We start from the raw sequence: 27,336 nt of genomic DNA on the forward strand, positions 1-27,336 counted from the left end.
AAATGTATCGCGTGTGCTGTTTGCAAAAATTCGTGACAAGGCGCTGTTTCTCAATAAGTGTCGGAAGTGTCTCGAAAACTAAATTAATTTAAAAGATACTTCAAGAAGTGAATTTTTCAATCACTTTGTGTGTAAATCGCATATTAAAGGGCACGGATTTATTCCGTCTAAATCTAAAGAAGTGTTTGCTTCCGATGCAAGAACCATTTCTTGCATCACGCAAAAAATATTGTAAAAAAATAATAATTTAATGAATAATCTCTCACATCTTTTTAACCCTAGGAACCAAGCTCTAACTTAAAAAAGAGGTCATTAGGTCTTGTTTCCGGGTTCGGTACTATTTTCTATGGATTTTACGTTTATATGGAACTTTGAAATAAGTACTCACTTGTTTCAAAGTCAAATTAAAATCTGTAGAATAATACCGATCCCGGTTACAAGACCTTATCTTTTGAACATCCCGCTCTTGTACATTAGGCCGCCCAACGCAAAGTCATTTGCCAAGTAAAATTCGATTATTAAAAAAAATAATTGTCATGTATCATTAGAACCAACTAAACAAAACGTCTGATACGTAGGTAGTATCTCTTATTAGTCTGTGGTTGCTATGGTCGATGGCGACGGCGACTTGGCAGCCGCGGTGATAAGTTGTTCAAGTTGTTGTTGTGCAGCATTACGATATCGTAATTATATTTAATTCCTTCATTCTACAGCTATTCATTTCATAACATTATCAAAAACGTAAAACAGTATTGTAAAAAGTTAGTTTTATATTAAAAATGTGGTGAATACTTTATATAGGAACAAAGTGATGATTTCTTGAGTCAGACAAGTGAATCATTTATCTAGCTGTGTGTTAGAAGAGACAAGATAATTATTGAACGAGATCTCTCAGTGAGTATTGCAAAGGCTTATAAAATAGCTTGATATTTATTTTAAATTGTAAAGTAAATATTTCCAATTGGTGTCAAATTGTGTCATTGCCACCTTTGTATTCTACTTTTCTTCAGATCCACTACCTACGCGTAAACAAGTAGAACAGATGCAGACCTTCTAACTCACTCTTTTTGCTGATATGAGCAAATGTATTTTTTGATTTCAAACATATTTTTTTAAGGTTACTAATACTTCTGAAAGTTATAATATTGTTGATGAACAGTTTCTTTAGTTTACCTATTTTTTTAAGTTCATAAACATATTTGACGGAATGATGCATTTATAATGCAGCAATTCATAATACAGTGTAGGTTCATGTTGGAAGAACAAGCTTGACATTGGATTTAGGTACCTACTTTTCTGGTTTTCTATCCGGTGTTTTTTTTTTAAAGAAGACCATTTTTATTGTCTTTTGTAATTTAATTATTTTACAATATTCTCCTATCTTTGTCTTTCTGTGTATAGCAGTCCATAATGTAAAATTTCTTGCATTTTCTTGTGTACCTACTGCATATGTATCTTACTTACATTCCATTTTGCATTAATTTGTTTTACTTCAGTATCCAATCTTTAGTAAATCGTTATTTTAATAAACTTCAAAACAAGGCTTATTCATATCTCAGCTTGAAAACAAAAATAGTATCATTAGTGTAAATTAAAGAAAATCAGAATAACGTTAAGGAGCTGTGTGTCACTATGACTACTATCTAGGTATAACAACAGGTGGAGCAAAAGATTAACCAACTTTCTATTTCCCCCAACTTCAGAATTCAACGAAATATTATTTCTTAAATTTTTTGAAATCAGTTTAATTTTAATTACTTTTTTACAATTACGTTTGTATTTCTTGCTTCACACTGTTCTAGTTTCAGGGTTATTCCCATTATAACATGTTGTCTTTTTTCTATAATTCTATTGTGTATTTTTTCTACTGTTTAGCTGCAGTTCTACTAAACAACCTGAGCATTCCATTAATAATAATAAGAAAGGTTAATAATATTATTATGTTCATCTGTTATGACAAATTGAAAACATTACCTATTAAAGTTACAATACATTTCTGCCCTTTATAGCTCAAATAATATAAACTTATCTTCAGACTTTAGTCTGTGAACATAATTAGTCATAACTAGCACATGTGTAAAAGTTTTATTCATAATTAAAATAGGTATGTTATGTTTGGCTTACATTTACCAGAACTATGAATAATGTGGCATGTGTCAACATATGGTCGGCAGGTTTTACTAAGTAGTGGAGATTCGCTAAATTTAAATAGGTACCTAGTAACTACTTAGATACTGTTAAAAAATATTATCATCTTAGTTTGATCATTAGTCATAAAAAAAACAGTAGTTGCAGAAATTAGCAAAGCCTGCTGAATCACTGTACGCGATTATGGTAAATGGAAATTGTTTACAAGCAAAACATTTTAATGTGACATTCAACTGTTAGTAAAGACTTACAGATTTGTCGCAACTGCGGCCTTGAGGTGCCTACTTCCTTTCCTGCCTTTATTGAAACAAAGAATAATGCAAACAATCAACATTTTACGCAAAAATTATGTGGCTAAAATACCTACCTTACTAGTTCCTGAAACTTTACGACACTAATAATAGGTTCGTTAGAATTTGTTAATTCTATGTGTGCGTCAAGCTAGCGGCCTCAAAAAAAAATGGGCACGAAAAAATAATTTGACCATACCAAAAAATAGTACTCTTATTGAAAAAAATAGTACCTGTTGTAAAAAAATTAGTACCATCACGGTTCTGGATTTATAGCCATGTTTTATTGCACTTGCTAGCTTGACGGTGAGCGAAATTTGGCGAGAGTTAACGACAAGGTCTTTCGCTTTGATTTAAACGCCAAAAAATAGTATCGAAATAGTACTCACCCCCTGCAAAATACCGAAAGTAGTACTTCAACGGTTCCAAAGTTATAAAGGCAGTTCTTTGATCCCGCTAGCTTGACGTTTTGAAAATACCTATTATCTGGGGAACGCTTGCATACTTCAGTATGTAACTAATGTCAATAAACTCGTATGAAATAGTACTCCCTACCATCATAATTTTGATCCGATTCTCTTTGTAGAAATGTTAAAAAATCATCATAACCTATGCCATACATTTGTTGTTGATACAGTCACGTAGACAATTACATAACCTCACAATTTATTCGTAAGTATTGCCATTTTGGAGGTCTACCCTACCATTTCTTTACACTTCAGTGCAAAGAAATGGTAGGGTAGACCTCCTATTACAAAAAATTCCTATTGCATACACCCATATGCACTAATTTTAATAGAAAATGGCTGCATGGGTCTAGTTCTTATCGAAAACAATCTGTGATTTTAATACATCATAATACATTTTTAATCTGCTGTTTTATTTTATAATTTATACCTTCATGTTGAATTTGTTACGGATCGAAGTGTTTGTTAATAAACAATTTGCAGTATTTGTAGAATAACTCAAAGAGTTTCAACAATGATATTACTTTCATCTAACAACCCTGGCACTTCACCAATTTTTACCCAAAAATGGGGAAAAATACTGAAATCTGACAACATTCTTGACCATGTGTAATAATTTTGTTCGCGACTGTACTCGTCTTGATAAATGTATGACATAGGTTATAATGACTTTTTGACATATTTCTACAAAGAGAATCAGGTCCAAATTATGATGGTAGGGAGTACTATTTCATACGAGTTTATTGACATTAGTTACAAACTGAAGTATGCAAGCATTCCCCAGATAATAGGTATTTTCAAAACGTCAAGCTAGCGGGATCAAAGAACTACCTTTATAACTTTGGAACCGTTGAAGTACTACTTTCGGTATTTTGCAGGGGGTGAGTACTATTTCGATACTATTTTTTGGCGTTTAAATCAAAGCGAAAGACCTTGTCGTTAACTCTCGCCAAATTTCGCTCACCGTCAAGCTAGCAAGTGCAATAAAACATGGCTATAAATCCAGAACCGTGATGGTACTAATTTTTTTACAACAGGTACTATTTTTTTCAATAAGAGTACTATTTTTTGGTATGGTCAAATTATTTTTTCGTGCCCATTTTTTTTTTGAGGCCGCTAGCTTGACGCACACAATTCTATGTAGGTACTGTTTAGATTACAATAAACTCTTTCAGCTCGTGCGGTTTTAATATGTGACATGTTTGTAAATATGCATTTTTCCAAGTATTCAAGTGCCGCTATCGCAGCTCCCGGATGACACGATGGGCATCAGCATCCAACTCAGCTCAGTTTCATCTGTGTGACAAGTGACAAAACACTAGCGATTACTAAGTAGGTATACCTTAGTAACAGGATTGACTGATCATGATCATGTAACTATTTAGCTCAAATTCCCCTCCTGTACCTATTTTGTAGTTAACAAGTTCTTTTGATGATGATAATGATCTCTCCGACCGATTTCGGCCATGGCGACCACTTCGACTCCTTTTTTTTTGATAAGCATCATTGCAAAGCGTACATAACATGCACAAGCCTACCGACAATGAATACCGTTCGATGGACGAAAGCCGTTTCATGGGTAAAATGATTAGACGTTTTACCATTTTATTTGAAGTCTAAATATTTGGTAGACGGTAAGATAGCCTAGTAGTTATAATTTGCTCCAAGCCAAGTAGTTAGTTTTGCGGTATTGCGTTAACGGTAATGAGATTGACCAGCGGGGTTCGAAGAATTACCTCTTTACGTTCTTTGTCGCCTAAGTTCATACACACCATTAAACTATTTGTTTTATTCGTGGCGCTTTGTCCGCCCTTCTTCCGTTATTTACACCAAAATGAATGTTTACCCGTACCCACACACTCTGTCCGTGTTGGTGCGGTGACCTGTTTAACTCATAACGGCCTCAATTGTTTAAGTCTTCGCCATAGCTGACTTATGTTTTGACAATATACGCGATGATTGCATGATTATCATATTTCATAAGTACATATTAGGCTTCAGCTGACGAACTTAAGTGCTTTAAGAATAATATTATGGCTTGTTACGCAGTAGGTAATGAGTTCTGCGAATATGTATTTGTGCTACGTCGATTCATGATCCGCCTACGTGTTGGGTTACAATTGGTCCTTTGGTCAGTTATCAGTTCTCAGTTAAAAATGAAATACGCTAGTAGCTTTAGTCTCCACTTCAGTTAAAGCCACTTCGTAGATAGGGGAATAACCGGAAAATAAAATGATGACTTTATTTATTACATTATCTAATGTGAATACGTGTAGTACGTATTAATACATTCATGAAATAGGTATGAACCAATTTCGCCCTGGTCATTGATCCAGTTGCATTGAGTAGTGCGCTCAAACCGCAGTGCCGGGTCCCTATTCTTAAACTCTTGTGTGCACAGGCGAGGTATGTTTTTATTGTGTTTAAAATTAGCATTGTTCTATAACACGCTATGTCAATTTTATACTCAACCTAGTTTTAATCACTAGGTGGGTAAACAACTCGATATAGCTGTAGTAGGCACCTACATGGCTTCTTCCGCAGACTGCAGTGTAGCGAATTATTTGCGTGGTGCAAAAACGTAGTGCTGTCGCAAACGTCTAGGTGCTAGGCATAAATGTGCACGTGTGTAGTGTGCACGAAGTGGTGGTTCAGTGACGCACTAAAGAATGCAGTTAGTTAGCATTGCGAGAAGTCGCAGTCGTCAACTCAGCAATATCGTCTTATCTCACGTTAAAGTATTTTTAGATCTCTACTCGCTTCACTTTCTTGTTTAACATTAATATTTCGCTGATATAATGTTTTATCCCTGTGACCATGTAGGTACCTAACTATTGATTCCCTTTTAGACCTATGTACTATAGATGAAAGTGATATGTGAGAATGGCTTTTTATAAACATCGACGGCTGCTACTGAACAATAAAGTTAAAAAAATAAAGCTTTGAGTAGTGCGTGTGAGTAGCGTAGGTTCGTACCTATTTGATATTGATGTTGACCCCTTTGTTAATAAAGCAATAATGCGGGTCAGTTTTGGCAGGGGTAACTAAATCGCTCTTTTAAACTAACACTTACTGAATATTTATTTATCCATTTATCTTTGGACAACAAGCGAGATTTTCTGTTTTGGTGACCAATGACCTACTCATCGGAAATTTGCGAAATTCGAGCTAGTTGTATTTTGCCACAGTTTGGCCCAGTGCCCGCGAGTAGCAGTGCGCGCAAATAGTAGAGAAACATAAATAAATACCTATGTATTAAAACGTAAATATTTTATACAATTATATCTATTTGAAAGTGCCGCTGATTAAAGTGAAATAATAATAATGTTCTTATTTTATCAGAAATCAGTTATTTCTTAGTATTACATTGTACCATTTTCAAGTAGTTCTTCTGCATTTCTAGGTAGGTATACAGATTAATAATGATGCGTAATTTGACTGTCTTCATTAGCTAAACATCTTAATATTGTTTTGCTACTTCTTATCTAAAGTGGCCATGTTCATGTTACACTTAATGTACCTATATTCACACTTCCGCTAGCATTGTTAGTCACTTTTATTATTAAACGTTCCATTCAAATCTATCCTCAAATTCGCTTACGCAATATCAAACAAAAAATATCGGATAAAAACAAAGAAAATCGGACATAAAGTCGAGTAACTAATTTACCACACTTCGCGGACTAGCGGTGCGTCACTTTTATCTACCCCTTTTCATCCCCTTCATGGGATGGGATGATTTTCGGGATAAAATCTCTCTTGGTCTCTAACTATCTCCATGCCAGATTTCATCCGATTCGGTTCAATGCTTTAAGCGTGAAAGGTAACAGAGTTTTATTAGCTTGTTTATAAATAGTAGGGAAATCTAATATGAATTTCAGAGTTAGGTACACATGGATAGGTATTCAAATATAAGTTAATTGTATAAGTTAAATCACTCCATTGTAGTCTGTGGTATAAATATAGTGTACTTACCTATGTCACCAACTATTCTATGGTGAATAATAAGTATTAAAATAATATAGGTTTGTGAATTATTTTCAGGACTTTACTTTTATTTTACTTATTTGCGCCCATAATATTCCTCGAGGATAGTTATACAAAATAATAACAAGTATTAAGTAATAGGGTGCTGTTTTTTATAACAATATCCTCATAGTTTCCTCTTCCGTCATAACTTGATAACATACCTATCTGTAACAAAGAGAGGCGATGGACGGCATGATACGGACAATTTTATAACCCATGTTGGGTTAGGTTAGGTTAGCTCACGACTATATCCCAATTGTAAGTGAACTAAGTACTCAAACCTTACGGAGTTTTCTGTTAGACCAACGTGATAGGTGATGAGCCGTATCGCCGTCTATAGGTAAAGGTCGAGCCAACTGTGTTAGTGCAACTGGACTTAAGATACATGAAAAACTCAGTGTGAGTCCGGCAACAACAACAACAATAATTTTACGCAACGACAACGACAATTTTATGCTGACTGCATTTTTGTTATTTAGACGACTTAAAGGTTATTTAAGTCGTCTGACTGTAGTGACGGGCCAATTTCTTATCAGACTTGTTATGGTAGCCAGGTTTCGTTAAAATCCAAGCCATGCTAGGCAAAGGTAGAATTTAACGAACGTGTGATACGAGTACTTCTATCGAATTTAAATTTAATTGCTTACAAAAGTTATTGTTCTTATATTTGTAAATGTGCGTAGTTCTCTACATAGTTATGATAAAACAACTATATTAGTTATTTAACTAACTTCAGATTTTTATTTTACCGGCACTTTATTGAATTAAATTATTTTTCATGAGGTAATTTTCTACAATGAAAGACCTTAAAGTATTTAAGAAATTAGTTACATACTAATATACTCAATATAATGTCATCTATCCCTATGACGGCGACGCATATACTTGCAAAACACTCATTTATTTGCGCTTACCAAAATGTGTAATCATTATTTTCAGGTGAAATCAGCAGAAAACGTTGCAACCGGCGATTGGAAATCTAGTCGCAAGCTCGTGTATGACGTAAGGTTGTGGGAAAACAATAGAGTTGTTATGGAGACACGGTGTGGGTCCGCGTGAACGAGTCGCGATGTGGTTCAACGTGGGTGCGGTGCTGGCGCTGGTAGCCGCCACCGGGGCCCTACTCGAAGGCCCCAACGTCTGCACCAGGCAGGAACCGTAAGTATTAAAACTTTTCCATTAATCTTCTTTCCATAAGTCCTCAAAAACTCCTGCTGAAATTTAACCTGATATTGTTTCAAATATGCTGCATGTTTGTAAACAGGCAACACGAAATACTTGTTCCAATTTTAAGTGACGTTGTACGTTTTGAGCCTGTTTCAGCACGCGCTCGGAAACATGAGATCAAAAACAATTCAGTATTATTATACAGTCGTTTTAAACAAATATGCGCTCGGAAATAAATGCGCGTGTCTTCTACCAGAATCCACGAATTAGCATCTGCTCTTTCGTTTCCGGTAAAATTATAGTTTTTTAGACTAGACATTTTTTATAGCTTTACACTTTTTTACCCTTTATCATGACATTCAAGACTTCATTAGTATTATTCCTTATTCTATGCCTATATATTCAATCCTAGTAGTTACATAGTATATTTGTAGTAAATTATTAACTTCATTTATGCTACTAGATTAGGTACATACCTGCGTCACAACTAGGGAACATGTTTTAGTAATATGGAGTACACCATAATAACCCTATAACAAAGTCATATTTTCAATACAGCAATCAAATTGAAATATGAATCATTTAAAATATTTTATTACATTCCTATTTTTACTTGACTATTACTTAAATGACTTTAATGTATATCTACATTAAAGTCTTGGTACTTAATACTTCTGCTGTTGTACTTTGTAGTTCTTAGGGATTCAGTCTAATATACGCACTTATCCATATTCAATTCAATAGAAATAACGTAAAACTTGAAGACGAGTAACTTTTCTAATCTGTAGGTATGCATATTAGTATTCATTGGTTAGGAAGGAACTAAATTCACGATGTGACGCTATCAGACTGGGACCCTTACATATTTCAATGGCCGTAACAGGCGTGAGAAGTGTGTGCTGTCACTTCCAGTTGTATTTGTGCTGTAATCGACTCTGCTTCCAAAACATTGTAGTCATTGAAAACGAGGCATCATGGATGTTTATCTTATTGCGACTGGCGGCTTTCTTCGCCACAACTCTGAAGAGAAGCTTCCTGTTTAAGAAATCGTACCCTTGTGAGATTGTTTTACTTTATGCCTAATTGAATTTTATTATTTCCTCATTTAGCTGCTTAGACGATTGGCGTACATGATATGTATTCCTGAAACACAGTAATTAAATGTTCTGTGGTTCACCTGGTATCACTTCTTGGAACATTATGTATATAGTAGAAAATGTATCATGGTTATGTCGTATGACTTTATTACTTGGAATGAGTTTCTACAAGGCATGTTTCAATACATTTTTGCAACTCAATGTTTTGTCTTTTTTGTCGTAACTTCCAAAAACTTGTTTTAAAAATGATAGCGTACAGATACCAAAGAGCTTAGTTAGCCGTCGCTTCGTCGGTACAAGTAAGATAGAATAACTGTTATTTGATTTGAACTTTCTTTATTTTAGATAAAATTACAAAAGCAGCGTGATAAACAATGTAGCCATATCTTTATTCATTGACCTGAGTGGCCTGATGATTCAGTGCTCTATTACGTGTTATATGAAGAAAAATAATTTAGTATTATTATCCTGTTAAGTGACAAATGAATCGCTGAATATTCAATTGAATGAACAGTTCCACTTTATTTATAGAACGTAAAGTAAAAGTATGAAAGTATGTCACCGCGTGGGTAATCGACCAAGATCGGCTTGGAAGGAAAGTTCCTAGCCAACGCGCACTCGCGAATTGGTTGCACTACTTAAAATTTTGAGGCCAAAATTTTAAGTAGTGCAAAAAAATAAAAAATTCAAAGTAGGCACTTTGATCATTTTTTTATGTTGAAAGTCCATCAAATAATACAATTTTAAAATTGATCAATCTTGTTGAAGTTTGAATAGTGTACGGAATGCTGGCATTAGACTATAGTCATTGTTCCTTTGTCCGGTAAATGCATTATTGTTTATTATTTTACCATATACGTGTGTGGGGGTGCGTGATTGTCGCTGATTGTCACAGTTATTCATCGGGTCAGTTAACTTTATCACAGCTCCCCCGGTACGGCTGCGTGTCCTTTGTTTTTGTCTGCACCTCACTGTAGGTATTACTGTCTCTGAAACAATGTGTCTGCCAATAAACAGGAAAACCAATTGTTTACATAAACATCTGAACCAACATTACTATAGAAAAAGTAAAAAGGTAGAATTTATATCTAGCGTTGTAAAAAGCTTAGTAGTACGTGTCTTGCTTGTTTTACAATGGAATATGTTTCCGAAATAAAAAAAATCTGTTATTCTTGACCGTAAGAAAACATTTATAAAAACATTCTTAAAATAAAATTAATGGCAAAAAACTGTATTGTAGTATGCGTACAATACACATTGTAAAGGGAAAGCAATTCGTCGTTTAAAATAACTTCTCTCATCCAATGCCAACTGAAGTGGATTAATAAAAATTGAATGTTATTACGTTGAGATCGAGATGCATCGAGGGGTATCGACCGATGGAATATGTTCACTGGCAGAAGGTTGAAAACAAGTACCTTTACTTCATAGTTAATATATAGGCACGTTAACCCGTTGTTGGTCCCGGTTACTACTTACTGATGGTAAGTACGTATTCGTTACGTGAGTCATATCAGGGGCCTTTAGCGGCTCAATAATAACCCTGAAACCAGGGTTGATGAGGGTGGTCATCCACCTCACAACCCACACGACTTGCTGTATAATATAGTGTGAATGAATGTGGATGAAGCAAGAGAAGTGTCTCTTACCCCGGTGGGAAATAGGCGTGTTTATGAATGTATGTATGTAATAAAATTAGGATTTGCGAATTGTTATGGGCAATAAGCTAGTACCTTGTCACCATAATGTTCATCATATCCATCGTAGGAACAGTGGCTCCAATTTGTTTTTGATAATTTGTGGCTCTGCCCATCCTATTACGGGCGTGAGTTTATGTATGTATGAAGAATTGCAAAACATACTTGCTTATTAAATATACTTGCCTTAGATGATCTGTATTTAGGTTGTATCGTATGATTGCTATCCCAGATAAAACATGTTGTACTTGTATGTGGATGGAGGAAGGAATTATGTCATGTATCATAATTACTGCGTCCTCGCCTAATATATCTTGTTGTAAATAATGTAAACATTATTGACGTATTTTATCTCTCTCTCTCTCTCTCTCTGTCTCTCTCTCTTTATTTAAGCTGCGCTCTTGTCGGTGGAGTAATCGCCTTCAATACTCCATAGATAGGGCGTGTGTATTTTATCTACATAATTGTTATCACGTGGTTTACAGGGATTATGCCCGATTATTTATTTATTATTATTGGCGGCAATGGCAAACTAGGACTTAACATAGCTGAGTAGGAGTGCGTAGAGCCTACCTTTTTGGGGATACAGCTGTTATGCTATGTTTATGTCATTATCTACATAACAGAATAAATATCTTAAACCTCTGTTCAATTGGTTTAAGATTTTACGAAGATCATTATTTATTATAATCCGCGATTATCGTTAATCTGCCGTGCTATACATTTTATCGTAATTGGCACAAGAATCGATATAATTCAGTTAGGATTATCAATCCGGAAACAGAACTCTGGGAGTTCTGGTTGCCTGGAGCCGCTGTTAGCGATAAGGCCGCCTTTGTCCACTTATATTAGCTTTTCTTTATACCTGTTCTGTGTTTTAGTGTGCAATAAAGTGGGTGGGATTTCACGTCCCGTCCGGGTCAATTTTTTCGTTTTTTTTTGTGAGTTTCCCTAACCACGAGTGAGCGCTATGAAAACATAAATCCTTTAATAAAGTGTTTATTCTTTCATTCGTCAATGTAACTTTTTGTATGATCGCTAAGTCCATTTTTTTCTTAATTTCCAGATACATAACAACAGTCCGCGTATCCGAGCAACAACCGTACCAGGTTAAAGAGTATGGGTGGTGTTTCAACGTACCACCTAGGTGTTCAAAGTACAAAATACGATTCCGGCAAGTGTTTAAGACTCAGACTTTAGTGAAACATAGGCCGGTAGAGGAGTGCTGTGCGGGATACGCCCCGGACACTCAGGGGAAGCAGTGTGTGCCTGTGTGTGTAGAGAAGTGTGTGCACGGGAAATGTGTCGCGCCGAATACGTGCACGTGTGAACATGGATACGGCGGTCCCGCCTGTGATATATGTAAGTTATATACAAGATAACAAGTTTTTCGTTAATGAGTAACAACTTTATGAAATGTGAGCGCTAATGGATAGGATATCCTATCCATATAGGATAGTTTCCAACTAGTCAAATCAGTTACTTTTTTACTAAACGTCAAAACACGATATTGTTAGTGAGAGATGACCCATTGATGGCCCATTATGCGTAAAAAAGAATCACGATATTACTTTGAGTATGAAAGAGCAACCTGTGACGTCATAGAAAAACGTGAGAAAATGTCGGACTTATTATTACATTTTTCTTTATTAAAATTCTAGAAAAACGTGAGAAAATGTCGGACTTATTATTACATTTTTCTTTATTAAAATTCATTAATAAGTTAAATAGAAAACAACAAAATGTTTTTTTGTCACTTTTCGATTTGTCTTATTTAGTAATCACTATTTCATAATTTATTTTTGATCTAGGAATAGTTAAAGTTAAAGGAAAACGATATTTGCGAGACATGCTATTAGTCTCTTCTTATCGTGTAGATTGTTGGGTGGAATATCAGCCTCATCAGAATACCAGCCTCATCAACCCTGGTTTCAGGGTTATTATTGAGCCGCCAAAGGCCCCTGACATGACTCATGCTATTAGTAATATTTATTATTAGTAATATTAAAATTTTATTAATATCACGAAAACGAGCAAAACTTTAACTTTCTGGTTTTGATAACTTTATATTAATGATCCGTTATTTTTGTTCTTAATATATACATTAACGATATATTATGACACTACGAGCATTTCTCTATAAATAGGATATAACCCAAATACCTAAATGTTTTCATTGCCACGCTAGGTAGTTACGGGCGGTATAGTACGAGCCCGGCTAATTGGAATCAATTGGTCGTAGTACGCTATTAGCGTAATTTTTACTTCAAAGCACTTGTTACATTCGTTTACTATTATTCAAATGATACATTTAAAAAAATATATCACTTTCGTTCTAATTTAAAAAATATAAAGATACTTATTTAAAATAACAAATTCAAGTTGTAAACGTTCAAAAGAAAACTGCACCCACTTTATATCTAATCTTACACAGGCACAAAGAAATCATGGTAACAATAACACGTTAGTTACTGTGAATTCGTTATTATCATTTCCAGTAATAATAACGGTGTAAGAAACGTTTGACTCGCAGTATTGAGTACGATTTCTGAATTATTCATAAGGTTATTTTATTATGATAGTAGGAAAGTAAATTCTGGTATGTAGAGGTTTATTTATCACGTATTATAATTAAAACACATAATCTGTTTACCCTCTTTCTTTGGCGCTTGTTTATATTATTATATTTAATATCGGAATGTTCGGAACCATCTGAACTCGCACGAAACTCACTACGACAAACCGCACTCACTGTGTCCTCACGTTTTAAGCTTTTTACAACACCTACCACTGGATTCCACATGCTCGATAATTTGAACACGTCTTCCCTATTGAAATTTTTGTGTTTTCTGATTTCAATAGCCTCCTTTACGAGTCTGGGGATGTAATGACGTTCTGTCGATAATATTTGTGGATTATGTGTTATTATGTGTTAATTATGATAATAACCGCGTAAACTTAAAACAATGTTATCACGTATTGTTACCGAATTGTCATGTGTATTTTGATATCAAGTATATGTTTAAGAGGGTGCCCTTTTAAAGGAGTATTATACCCCTTTTAACGTAGCATGATTAGAGTGATATATCTCTCGACTTTCGCTCTAGGCGAAGTACTATATCTCTGTCCTGCTGTCATTAAAACATTGTAATGACTTTTAATTCGATTATTCGATTAGTATTATAATTAGTATATTAAAACTTTCTGATGACTTTGGTGTATTTACTACTACTTGTGTTTTAATAAGCATTAAATGTAGATTATGCGAAAACTTCATTGTTCAAAATAATGAGTCTTATGCGCGACATTGACTTAATTCTACGAACTAGTGGAATAATTATGAAATGAGTTTGACATTCTTAAACAGTGTGCAATATAACAATGTGGTGTATGAAAGTTTGATTTGTCACAAACTGATTATTATATAACATACCGGATATGCCTCTCGGGTCAGTTTTAAACCAATTTTCTAAGTATTTTGGTTCTACGAGTTGTAGCTACAGTTTTAATTTCAGTTAGAATTTCGGGTATAATTTTACTATTCTACTAAATGGCCTATCATAATTAGTCTCCCAATCGTTCGGGATATGCTGTCATTTACCCTAAATGCATTGTAAATGCATCATAACCCTAGTCCCTACATAAGAGAACCAAAAATATCGTAGTAATCTCATACGTAAGACGACAGTAGCCTAAACGATATCCTCTTTTTCCTCGTGGACCAACTGGTTCGCTTTGCCTACGAGGTATTCCATTTCCACACTCGCTCGCTTATCACAATCTGCGTATCTTTTAAGTAAAGTTTAGAACGCGATTATACATTATATTATGCTAACTTCCGCTGTGATTTCCAAAGCATGTCCATTCGGCAAATGGGGCCGCAACTGCCAGCACGAGTGCCGCTGCCTCAACGGCGGCACGTGCGAGCCGTTGACGGGGGCGTGCGCCTGCGCGCCGGGCTGGCGCGGCGACGCGTGCGAGCGGCCCTGCGCGCCGCCCACCTTCGGCGAGAACTGCGAGGAGATCTGCCACTGCAAGAACAACGCGCGCTGTGATCAAGTCACCGGCGCCTGCGATTGCCCGCCTGGCTTTACCGGACCGCTGTGAGTATTTTTAGTGAGGAAAAATGACCGAAAAGTAATTTCATCACGCAGTTGTATTTTGGAATTAATTACAGTTACATTAAAATTTGAATTATGGAATGTAACTTTTAAATGTAACTTTTTAATAAATCTTTATAACCTCTGCGCATATACGCAAGCAAATTACCTGCGGTATATAGAACATTTATGTTTATTACAGATGCGAAGAAGTTTGTCCAAACCCGGAAGAGTGTCCGCAAAGGTGTCGTTGTCAAAACGATGGCAAATGCAACCTTGTTACCGGGGAATGCGAGTGTACCCCGGGGTGGACGGGAGAAGTGTGTGCAAACAGGTAAAGTTTACATAGAAGTTTCTTGTAAATTGTGGTTTCAATTGGAAAAAGTATAGCTTGACACTGGGGTTGTAAATTAATAAGTAAACATTTACGGTAGATTTCCACTGAAACGGAGTGGAGACACGGACCAATCACAGAGTCCACGAGAGCGAGAGAGGTAGTCTTCTAACTCTTACTCGCGGTGATTGGTGGGTTCTTACACATCTCCGCTTCGCTTTAGTAGACCCATCCTTATGGAACCAATAAAATTTACTAAGATTGTATAACTTATCTATCTATGGTGGCAATTTATTGAATCAGGGCATAGACAACTATTACATATTTTTCAATAGTTCACATAATGTGGATGTAATAAGTTTGAATGGGTTTAGGTGTCCTGCGGGCAAGTGGGGCGAGCGGTGCAGCAAGGCGTGCGAGTGTGCCAACGGAGCAGGCTGCCACCACGTGACCGGACAGTGCCAGTGTGAGGCCGGCTTTACTGGAGATAAGGTGGGTTTTATAAATATATCAATAATAAGTTTACTAAGACAGTTGGTGAGTTAGGCCCCTAGCATCGACACTGCATCGAAGTACGCATTTTGTAAAATAATGTATAATATAATAAGTACTCAAGCGTTTAACTTTTCAAATTTAACAATTACTGCAACATATATTGCTATGACGTCAATAATAGATAGTAAATTATTAAAAAAATATGACGCTTGTTTTTATTTTCAATGCAGAAACACTTTTTAAATCAATTTATTTTCAACCAACAGTGTCTAGAATCGTGCAAGTTGGGCACATTCGGCGTCGGCTGCACAGGCATATGTTCGTGCCAGCACGGCGGCGAATGTTCGCCGCGTAACGGCCTGTGTACGTGCAAGCCGGGCTGGCGCGGCACGAAGTGCGACAAGCGCGCCTGCGCCGACGGCAAGTGGGGGCAGAACTGCGAGCACAACTGCGAGTGCAACCCTGCCACTACCGACATGTTTGTATCCGTGATATGGCCTTTATTAGTATATTTATAGCTGAATCAGTTGATGTTGTCGAAAACTACTTGTATTTTTATAATTTAATCAAGCGATAGGAAAATACGGCTACAATGCACCTCAAAATATTAGCATGGAGAATGATTCCCTGATGGTAAGCAACGTCAAAGGACTGTTAGAGTTCCTTGGGGAATTAGGCTGGCTGAAGTAATCCAGCCGTTTCAGATATCACGCAAAATAGGCACTCAGACGTCCTGTGGCGGAAAACGGCCCGCGAATACCAATACCAAAGGAGAATGATAACGAAAGTTATTAGTTATTATCGTAATAAGTGGAATACCCTGAACTAGTTCTGCCCAATTGGTCTAACAGAAAGCTCGATGAGGTACTTAGTTCATCTTGCGATGGATGTACCTCTACCCCAGTGGGGTATAGCCGTGAGCTTATGTTATGTTTCTGCCCAATAGCGTAATAGGCATGGTCTTCTCTATTTATGTATGTATATTAGGGAGACAAAGTACCAATGTACATGGTTGTAGTATACGGTTATGTAGTAACATATGAACGTTGTGCGTGCAGGTGCGACCCGTGGACGGGGACGTGTGAGTGCGCTGCGGGCTGGGGCGGCGAGACGTGCGCGCGGCAGTGCCCGCTGCTGACCTACGGCAAGGGCTGCCGCAACACGTGCCGCTGCGAGAACAGCGGACACTGCTCGCCTATCAACGGTACTTGTCCTTCTATTGTAATATATCTTGCAACCCTGGTGTCAGGATTATTATTGAGCTGTCAATGACCCCTGTCATCGCTCATGTAACGACCACGTACTTACATCAGTAAACAGTAACCGGGACTAACGACTTAACGCGCCTTCCGACGCACGGATCATGTTACTTGTAATACTAACACGTATGCCCACCAACTAAGGAATATCTTCGAATCCCGGTACCGGACTTGCACCAGTGAGTTATTAAGTACAGTTTTGTTTGACTAACACAGTTGGCTCGACGGCGATACGGCTCACCACCTATCTCGTTAGTCAAACAGAAAGCTCGATGAGGTGTAGGTTAGTTCATTTTGCGATCGATGCTCTGACTACCCCAATAGGGATATAGTCGTGAGTTTATGTTATGTTATTATTAAAACGTAATTTCCTGACAAATCGCGTTGTGGACTTTTCGAAGCTTCAAGAGACTGTAATTTAATTAGTGCACCATTAGTGAACTACTTTAAAAAGACTAGACATTTACAACAAAAATAGAAACACAAACTATTATAAACTCACGTGCAGTGAAGTACACGCACACGCACGTAATAAATAACAATAAACATTGCAATATAATTTAATGCTGTTTTTTGTATATAAATAAGCATGTGTTGCGTACAGGGTCGTGCCTGTGCGCGCCCGGCTACCGCGGCAAGCACTGCGAGGAGCCGTGCCCGTACCCGTACTACGGGGACAACTGCGCAGACACCTGCGACTGCCACAACAACGCCACCTGCTCGCACGAGACCGGCCAGTGCGGCTGCCAGCCTGGGTAATATACGTCCCTTCTTGAATAACTACCTTCCCTACGTTATTACTTAACCCTTTCACGGACAGAGACCATGGATCATTGATGGTTCATAATAGGTAGTATGACACCGTGGAATCGGAACTGCCGTAGACGTACTTGAAAGTTTTCTGTACTTGAAAGTGTTAATATAAATCTGACCACTGCCCGGTAGACATAAAAAAAACAATCATTCTTTTAAATATTAAAAAAAACTGCCGTGAACGAACAGGCCTCTCCTTAATCGCGGAGGAACATACTCTCACCGTACACCACTGCGGATTGTTCGTCATCCATCATTAATTTAAGAGTCACGTTCTTGTCGGTGTATCATTCTCCATTCTTGTCTATCAGAGGCCAACTCTTTATAAGACGCGTCATGCATTTGTGTATGTGTGGAAAAAAACACTTTTGAAGTCCGTCTATAATTGACGGAAACATTACATAAAAAAATCATACATACAGACGAATTGAGAACCTTCTCCTTTTTTGAAGTCGGTTAAAAAGGTAATTTAATAGTATCAATTTTGTTACAGATTTGATGGCCTGAAATGCGATCGACCGTGCGATGGCAAAACATACGGCTTGGGGTGTAGAGAGCCTTGCAACTGCGAAAATGATGCTGCTTGTAATCCTGTGAACGGTAAGAACATTTTACAATGATCTAATGGTGTATAGATGTGTAAAGCGTCCATTTGAGTGGAATCGGAGCATTAGAATGCCTTGCCTTGTCTAGACAAGGCTAGCCTTGTATTGAATTTTAAAGAGCTATGTTTAATAGATTGGATATCGGACGTTGCTAAGACAATGTTGATGCTCTTTACGATTCATCGGCTCCAGGCCTATTCAATTGGACGCGCATATTCAATGCTATTTTGATCCCGCTCTAGTACGCAGCCCTTCTCGTATTAAGTACAAAAAATAATGTGAAGCCTCTAGAGGTCTTTAATCACATAAAATCCAAAATCTTAAATAAAATATGCTTATAGCGCAAACCTGAAGCTATTTTACGCTTCAGCGAAAACATAAATGTATATTTTGGAAGTTGCCCACTTTGTAATATGATCTCAAACGCTTTGGCTCGACCATTATAGACGCGGATACGGTTCACCACCTATCACGTTGGTTTAACAGAAAGCTTGGTGAGGCCTGGGTACTTAGTTCATCTTGCCTGTTATGATCTCAAAAATGTTGTAAAATGGTTTTTTGTGAGTATTTCAACACTGAATGGAACACCATAACACGTGGTCGCGATCCTCAGCAGTGACGGAACGACGAATAAGAAAAGATTATTAATTATAAAGCAAGGAAGAGTATATTATTTATTAGTTTTTGTAATTCCCAGGCGAGTGCGTGTGCGGACCGGGCTACTACGGCAAGCGGTGCGAGCAGCGCTGCGCGGCGGGGTACTTCGGGCAGGACTGCGCGCACGCCTGCAACTGCAGCGGCCGCGCCGTCGGCTGCCACCACGTCACCGGCCAGTGCGTCTGCGAGACCGGCTGGAGAGGTACCACGCCTCTTATACTATACCATAGAAACAATAATACTACGTATGGTACGGTCTCTTCGCCCCGCACCAATTCGTACCGGGCGTAGACTTCACCCCCTGGGGTCTTACTTTTGTTTTAAATAGCAGGATGTGACTATAGTTACAAAAACGACTGTTCGTTCGTTCTTTAGGAAAGAAAGAAACAGACTATTCACCACTGCCTACCAATTGGGTATACAGGCGTGATGCTGTTTTTATCTCATTCCATCATCTGTTTTACTTATTACGAATTTTCCGATTTTTCCACCCCTTTTTGAGGTTTTACGGGTCGTGACTCGTGGTCTAGACGTTCTACCCGTCCGTTTGTTGGCAGAAAAATGTTGACTTCGGAACTTTTTGCTTTTTATGTTTTCTATTTTATATGTAACTGACATACAGAAAATATATTTTAATAAGTGAGATTACATACGTACATATTCGTATCTGTGCGTCACCACTTGAATATCGCGCACGTTTCTCAGACACGTCTCAGATAAACCAATCTTACGCCTGTGTCCTATTATTATTACTACTATAAGTGATCGACTGGTTATTGAACCACATCAACATTTAATATTCATTCTCTCTTTTAAACGTAGCATATCTTTTTTGTCTATATTGTCAGGGCCACTAAATATTGAAATGCGTTATGTTATTATATATTTATCACATGTATTGATTGGTTCAGGTCTACCAAGGAAAGGTATGTACAGTAGTAACGAGCGCGCATATTATGTTGTTGTTAACATTTCGTTTCTCTTTGTGTATTCGATAACAGATTTGGTCAGAATGGCAGTAGTTTATGACACGCGTTGTGAGGATACTAACACGACGGAAATGTACCGCGTCGACCCCGTAATAGCGAACAAGAAGCGCGATGACGGAGACAACTTACAGTACTTGGTTTTGAAGAATGGCCTACAGAATTTGACCAAAATAGCGAATATGTCGTATTATAACAAAATGATTGAAAAACTAAATAACAAACAGAAAAGATTGAGACACCATTTCGATAGTAGTAATCTTGAAAAGAAGATAGTTCCAATAAGCAGATGTATTTCGTTGGTTACGGGCAGCAGACTGTCGAAATCAAGTGCTGTTTTGATAGCGACTCAGACTTTGCTGAAGCTGCATATGTCTAACCCGAAGGCTGTGATAGCGGCGGTTGACACCACCGGTGGCTACCTGACCGGCAACACTAACATATGGGAGGTGTCTCTGCAAGATGGGAAGGTGTACGTACATAACTTACATTCGGGTATCATAGCCAAGCTGGAGAATAAAATGTATCAGTAATATTTAACACGTTGTTTTTATTTGTACCACAACTTTAGAAAACTAACATTTTTGTAGAGATATATCATTTTCTTAATTCAGTAGACATATTTCTAAATTAGAGTTTAGAAGAATCAATTTACTATAATACTTAGTGGAATTAATTAGAATATATTAATGTAATTGTTTACTATAGATATTATTGTCTTATATTATTAAATTTTTATCAGAGTAGATCGGAGACCTGTTTAAGGCTAGTAATTTAGTACTTTTGAATATTACTATACTAAGTAAAACGGTATCGCAAATTAACAAAAATAGGACTTTTTATAGTATCAGTTGTAGTAGTTTATTATACACATGAGAATTAAGATCGACAAGCGGTAATGCATAGATGTATCTTATGTATATCTTTAACCTAATATTGGGTGGATTTACGTCGCTTAAATACCTTTAAATCGAGTGGCAAAATATCTTATGTTGAGTAGTCAAAAGATACAACATGATATCAAGAAAGTCAGATAGGTCACTTTATCCGGTTAAGTTATTGTATTCTTTTACAATGCAAAAAGGAAACGTCGTATACGAACATCTCGTTATTGGTGGAGTACAATTTGAATAAAATCAAAATGAAACTACTCTAATGAAGGTGCTGTAAATAATTTATTAATCTGTGAAAGTTTTAATATCAGTTATATTAAGGATAATGCTTTATCGTATATACATGAAACATTTGTTGTTGAATAGGCATACACTGCGAGACCCAGTGTGCGGAGGGTCTGTACGGGGAGAACTGTTCGGAGCGTTGTCCGTGCGTGAACAACTCGTCGTGCGACGCGGCCACGGGGCGCTGCGTGTGCGCCGCGGGCTGGACCGGCGTGGACTGCGGCCTGCCCTGCCCGCCCGGCTCCTACGGCGCCGGCTGCACGCAGCTGTGCCCGGATACTGCCGGTAACTGTCCCCGACACATACATCCACTAAATAAACTCTTGGTGATAATCAAGCAGCGCAGCGGCGACAGTTGATTACTTTATTTTAGTAATAATCGAGTAATCGTTGTCCTCCTGTACTAAATTGTAGTTGGAATGAAAAATTTTTATCTGTTGATCAAAACACAAAATACAGCATTCACATAAATATACATTCTGTGCATTCTGTGTACCTATTAGGTACCTATTAGGTACACAGAATGCCATCTTTACGTTAAAATTATATAACGAACACAGTAATTGTCTACATGAATCACGAGACAGGGTTCTTCGATTTCACAATTACTCACTATGCGTTTACCTCGTTATTGTTCGTAGAACGAAACGAATGGTTCTGGAAACATTCGAACAATGGCTTTGATGTTAGTAAACTGGAAACTCGATAATATTTGTTTGAAATTCTCGAACATTTGTAGGAAAAAATATTAGTGTAAAGTGTGAAAATGTTTTGTTTTCAGACAATTCGACGTGCGACCCCGTGTCGGGTAAATATACGTGTCCGAGTGGGTACACGGGCGTGCGGTGTGAGTACCCGTGTCCGCTCGGCACGTTCGGGGAAAACTGTGCGCAGAAGTGTAACTGCAAGAATGGCGCTTATTGCCATCATGTTACTGGTGAGTTCTTCCTTTCTCTTCTTTTTACAAGTTTGGATGAAAATAACGAGTTATAAAACTCGTTGATAATGAAGTTTTGTTACCTATATGAATTAAGATATGTTTCAAGTTAACGGATTACCGTTTTGCACAGTTTCGTATTAGAAGAAGCCTTGTAGTGTGGCAGGTGCCGCCAGTCCCGACGTCATAGGTAACGCGCGCTCCTAATTCGTGGGCGACCAATGTAGAAGTACGGCATTTGGTTACGTGTATGCCGAGTTTATTGGGCTACATACATAATGTAATCCCTAATGGGGTGGGCAGAGCCACAAGTAATCAAAGACAACTTGCAGCCACTGTCGATAAGATGTCGTAAGCTGGATATGATGAACCTTATAGTGATAAGGGATCAGCCTATCGTCCATAACATTAGTCCATCATGTTAGAGGACACAATCCATCTGTCGGTTTTTACGACATGCCCGGGAAGACAAGCAGCTGAACGTGTTCTATGTTTTTTTATTTGCTCCCAGAACAGCATAGAAGCACGATTTATTTATATTTTTTAGCAAGATTTATTGGGCGAAGCTCGCCTTATTTGTCGCGTCGCACCGGACGTCGCTTGGTTGTAGTGTGTAATGTAGTAAACGTTTGTGGCATGTCCCGCAGGCGCGTGCCAGTGCCTGCCGGGCTGGCGCGGCGCGGCGTGCAGCCAGGCGTGCGGCGCGGGCTGGTGGGGCGCGGCGTGCTCGCAGCCGTGCCGCTGCGCGCGCGGCGCCGCCTGCCGCCCCAACGACGGCTACTGCCGCTGCCCGCCCGGCTACACCGGCATCTACTGCACGCAGTGTACGTATACTATCACTCGCGGCGTGGCTTGCTACGAAACAACAGATGAACATTCGCACGTACCCGTTATGATTAATATAGGCGAAAAAAATTTAAACCATCGGCGTCGTAAGGTTTATAACGGAGTATAGCAGTAGTAGCAGTATAGGAGTAGAAATCGATCTGCGACAGCAAACGAGAGAGCATCATGGGGGACACAATCAAACACACGTAGAGCCCCATAACAACAAAAGACTCTTCTTTTTTGCATTTTAGAAATCTGACTAACACGTTATTTTCTTATCCAGTTTGTCCGGAAGGGTATTTCGGCGACCACTGTATGGAGGCGTGCAACTGCTCGACGGAGGGCAACTGGGAATGCGACCCGGTGAAGGGCTGCGTGTGCCACCGCGGGTTCATCGGCGCGCGCTGCGACGTGCACGCCGCCGACGCCATACACATCGACCAGGCTGGAGGTAAAAACTACACCTAAAGGTTAACAGACACAACCCTTTCTTGGTTTTTGCGAAACACCTGAGAAGATAAGCAGAAATAAATTCCAGAAATAAAAAACATTGAATTTGATAAAATTTATCTAAAACAGGATCATCAAACACGGGCCTGACGGTGGTGATGGTGATAACGGCGCTGATCTGCGCAGCCGCCGCGGTGCTCGTGCTGATGTACTACCGCAAGCGCGTACGCAACCTCAAGCGGGAGATCGCGCATGTTCACTACATCGCCGACCCCAACTCGCAGCCGGGTAAGGATATCATACACTAAATAAAATTATTAAAAATAATTAGTTATATTATACTCTATAGTGTTTCCTTATGTCTTGGGATAGATAATCGTGTGATTTCTTAATAGAACGATGTCCAAAAGGAAGCATTAGAACAATTAATATTATCGGCCAATTTTTTATCAAACAGAAACGCACGATTATCAGTATTATTACCTATGTATAGCTTGATTTTAAGGCTGCTTTATTTTATCATTTACAACATGATAGGGAGCCACGGAGGTCCGTGTTGCTCTATGGGTACTAGCACTAATTAGAACCACAGACAGAAATAATTTAATTTTCTCCAAACAGAACAACAACACTTCGACAACCCGGTGTACTCGTACCAAGGTTCGACGCGGGGAGACGACTCAACGACGCTGCTAAACAACGGCGCGATACTCAACAACCTCGGCAAGGTCAACAACGCTACCTTGGAGAAACTCAGGCTGCGAGCCACCAGCTCCAATGACAGTTAGTATTTATGACATAAAATGAAGAATAGTACTACGTATAGAAGGGACACTCCGCCCCGCATAGATACAAGTCCCTGAGACTCCGATACCGAGGTCTATCTGTCTCGTTCGCGCACACAGGGTAATGCGGCACACACCCAGTAGCGAGGTACAAAACCTGCATCCGTTTAAGAATGAGATGATGGTAATAATGTGGATGGAGTTTTTTTAGTGTGCTTATACGTTAACTTTTTGTAGACAGCTATGTTTCCCAAACTTTGTTCGCGTGGATATCGATTCAGTAATAACTAAGCTATGCACGTAAAGATTGTCTCTGGAAAATTCTCCAAATTCCTTTATGAAAGGTATCCTATGCCCGTCCCTGGTTTCCCAAGTATCTATGTACCAATATTCATCCAAATCTTCCGTTAGTTCGCTTTATCTTTTACAAACTGCATTTTAAAAGCAATTGGCGTTTATTGACGAGTTCACTGTTATTTCAGCTTACAATCCGATGAATTTGAAGAACAAGGACGCGGACGCTACCAACCCAAACTTGTACCACTGCATCGAAGATGACAACAAGCTGGACCACGTGTATGACGAGATCAAACATAAGGAGGGCTACGGTAAGAGAAAGATTATATATTAACAACTTACGTAAAGCAGAGTGAAGAGAGAATGAGTTAGAGTTGAAGCTCGGTGAGGCGTGGGTACTTACTTAGTTCATCATTTAAACAATGTTTCAGAAATGGAATATGACCACCTGAATTACACACCGCCTGCCAACAAGTGGAAGCCGCACTACCAGCGGATGGCCAACGGCTTCCCGGCGCCGGCCGCCGGCCCGCCGCCCGCGGCCGCGCGGGCCAACTCGCCCACGCCGCCCATACCGCCGCTGCCCAAGCTCGCTGTCAGCCCCGTGCCCCCTCCGAGGGACGAGGAGCCCCTAACGGCCCCCGTACCCCCAAGAAGAGATGAGACTTCCTGCTCCGCCGCCCCCGACGAAGACGCCACGCCATGACTCGGCGACTGGGCGAAACTCTTCGATGATATTATGGGTGCATGAACGACAAGTTACTTTACCCCCACGCGTCGAGTTGTGTTCGTACCTAGTAGTTTTAATGATAGATTATTTTTTATGAACTGTTTCGTGTCTCAAAAATTTTATGATATATTTTGTAAAATTTATCGTGCTCGGTCGATCGTTCGATTATACTGAAGTTGTGTGTACGTTTGTGTCGGCGTTAAGTATCGTAAGTGATCTCTTCGTAATTTGGTTTAATTGGAGAGCTAAATTAAAATTTACTAATTAATGAGTTAAAATATATTTTCAAATTTTAAAATAAAGTTCTTATGATTTAGTCGGTAGCTTTAATAAAAGATATATTATGATTTATGCCATATCATCGTTAATAGGTTGTCGTTAGTTTATTTACTTATGATGTACGAATAACGCGATTAACGCAGATAACTCAGTCAAAATGCGGTATACAAATATTACCACAAATATAAATATCACAATTTATTTTGCCAAGTTTATTCAAGAAGTTTATTTTAATGTCTCTAACTAATCCTAGATCTCGTGCAGAAAAATTGGCAAGTGCAAAATCTTCGAATGCTAAAAATACAATAGTCTAATGAATATTTTGACACAATTAAATATTTCAATCAATCACAGAATATTATTTTAAAATATTATTTAATTGAAGCTTTAAATTAATCTGCTTTTATTACAAAGATGCGTTGCACTTGTTACATTCCACTATATTTGTATTTATTTAACATAAAAATGTAAATGATGCTGTACCTAATCAAAGTAAAAATGAATATTTTGAGCTATTATCTCTTATATTTTATTTCAGTTTATATTTTTTATTTAATTGTAATTATTAATTTTTTTATATAACCGTAAATGTACATAAAATTAGTTTGTATACTAGCTCTACTCAATTTTATCTATAAAACATCATATCAAGTAACATTTCAACTACGGGCAGAGTAGAATAAAATATAAATATTTTATCAGTGGTTGAGTAAACGTGCAGTGATTGTAACACTTTGCTCAAACAGTGCCAAATTATGACAAACTTTTTGCTCCAGAAAGAATATTGTAAGGGAAATGTGACGTTAGTAAAACTATTTTGATGTATTAATATTTTTTCCTGTAATACAGTATATTCTTCCAAAATATTCAATTTTATACGTAAGAAATTTTAATATGACTACAGGGTGTTAGTTACATAGTAACGAAAACTGAGGGATGACTCAGACCATGTGGTTGAATTCAATCAAGTGGAATTTTTCGTCGCAAAAGTATGGAACTGAAAATAATTTAAAAAAGGCATTTAAAATTTTCATTAATTTTCCGTCAGGAAATTCCACTTGATATTAACTTAGAATCATGGTCTGAATCATCCCCCTCAGTATTCGTTACGGTGTCACTTACACCCTGTATTGTTAACTTGTGTGCGTAAAAAACTTTTTAACATCAGGACTTTAGGCGTCTAACTAATGCATTCTTACGTGATGTTGTAATCGCTACTGCTTCATCTGCGTTTACATCAAAGAATATTAGCGCGGTAACTCGTTGACTGATTAGAAACCATTGAAGTAGTACCTAAATGTAGACATCAGATTTAACGCATTTATTACGACGGAGTTGCTCGCAGCTATAACCATTAATTCAGATGGAGTAGTAACGTAAGAGTTTGTCTAGTACTAAATTATATGACAATAACTCGACTATTATTCTATTGACTACGGAGTGCAAATTTAAAATAAATTATATGATTTCATCTTTTTTTACAAAAGGGTATTTTACCTTTACTGTTACATTATAAGTGCTACCTTATGAAGTTAAGCATAAAGTTTGTGATAAATATTCTTGTAAGGTATTGAAAGGTAATAAATTAATTCCTACAATCATTTCGCCTTTTCATTTACATCAACTTGCACAGTAGTTTTATTATTAACCTAGGCTTATGAATAAAATATAAAGCGTGTGTTATTTTACTCAGTTCAGCTGCTCGTGT

At 37.9% G+C, this 27,336-nt stretch overlaps 1 protein-coding gene and 1 long non-coding RNA gene across 4 annotated transcripts; one reads left to right on the forward strand and one right to left on the reverse strand.

Annotated features, from left to right (window-relative positions):
- The first annotated feature begins 594 nt into the window (after positions 1–594).
- LOC126369493 (protein draper) lies at positions 595–27,229 on the forward strand. Of its 3 annotated transcripts, none has more exons than XM_050013928.1 (19): positions 595–894; positions 7,874–8,092; positions 11,962–12,257; positions 14,752–14,998; positions 15,198–15,329; positions 15,704–15,821; positions 16,091–16,302; positions 16,883–17,028; positions 17,688–17,838; positions 18,390–18,496; positions 19,199–19,360; positions 21,404–21,607; positions 22,104–22,259; positions 22,907–23,083; positions 23,371–23,538; positions 23,667–23,825; positions 24,159–24,320; positions 24,805–24,930; positions 25,051–27,229. In XM_050013928.1, the coding sequence occupies exons 2-19, from the start codon at positions 8,004–8,006 to the stop codon at positions 25,323–25,325; spliced, it is 3,087 nt and encodes a 1,028-aa protein (XP_049869885.1). In that variant the 5' UTR covers positions 595–894; positions 7,874–8,003; the 3' UTR covers positions 25,326–27,229. The 3 variants fall into 3 exon arrangements, with proteins under 3 accessions (XP_049869885.1, XP_049869887.1, XP_049869888.1); XM_050013930.1 differs by lacking the exon at positions 595–894 and adding an exon at positions 5,141–5,311; XM_050013931.1 differs by lacking the exon at positions 595–894 and adding an exon at positions 6,161–6,308.
- Positions 3,473–6,073, reverse strand: LOC126369568 (uncharacterized). The gene is made up of 2 exons (XR_007566741.1): positions 5,979–6,073; positions 3,473–4,201 (listed from the first exon to the last, which is right to left on the reverse strand). It is a non-coding gene; the product is annotated as an uncharacterized LOC126369568 (long non-coding RNA).
- Positions 27,230–27,336: the final 107 nt, after the last annotated feature.

Source organism: Pectinophora gossypiella, chromosome 9 (genome assembly GCF_024362695.1).
Source record: "Pectinophora gossypiella chromosome 9, ilPecGoss1.1, whole genome shotgun sequence".
NCBI classification, from domain to species: Eukaryota; Metazoa; Arthropoda; class Insecta; order Lepidoptera; family Gelechiidae; genus Pectinophora; species Pectinophora gossypiella.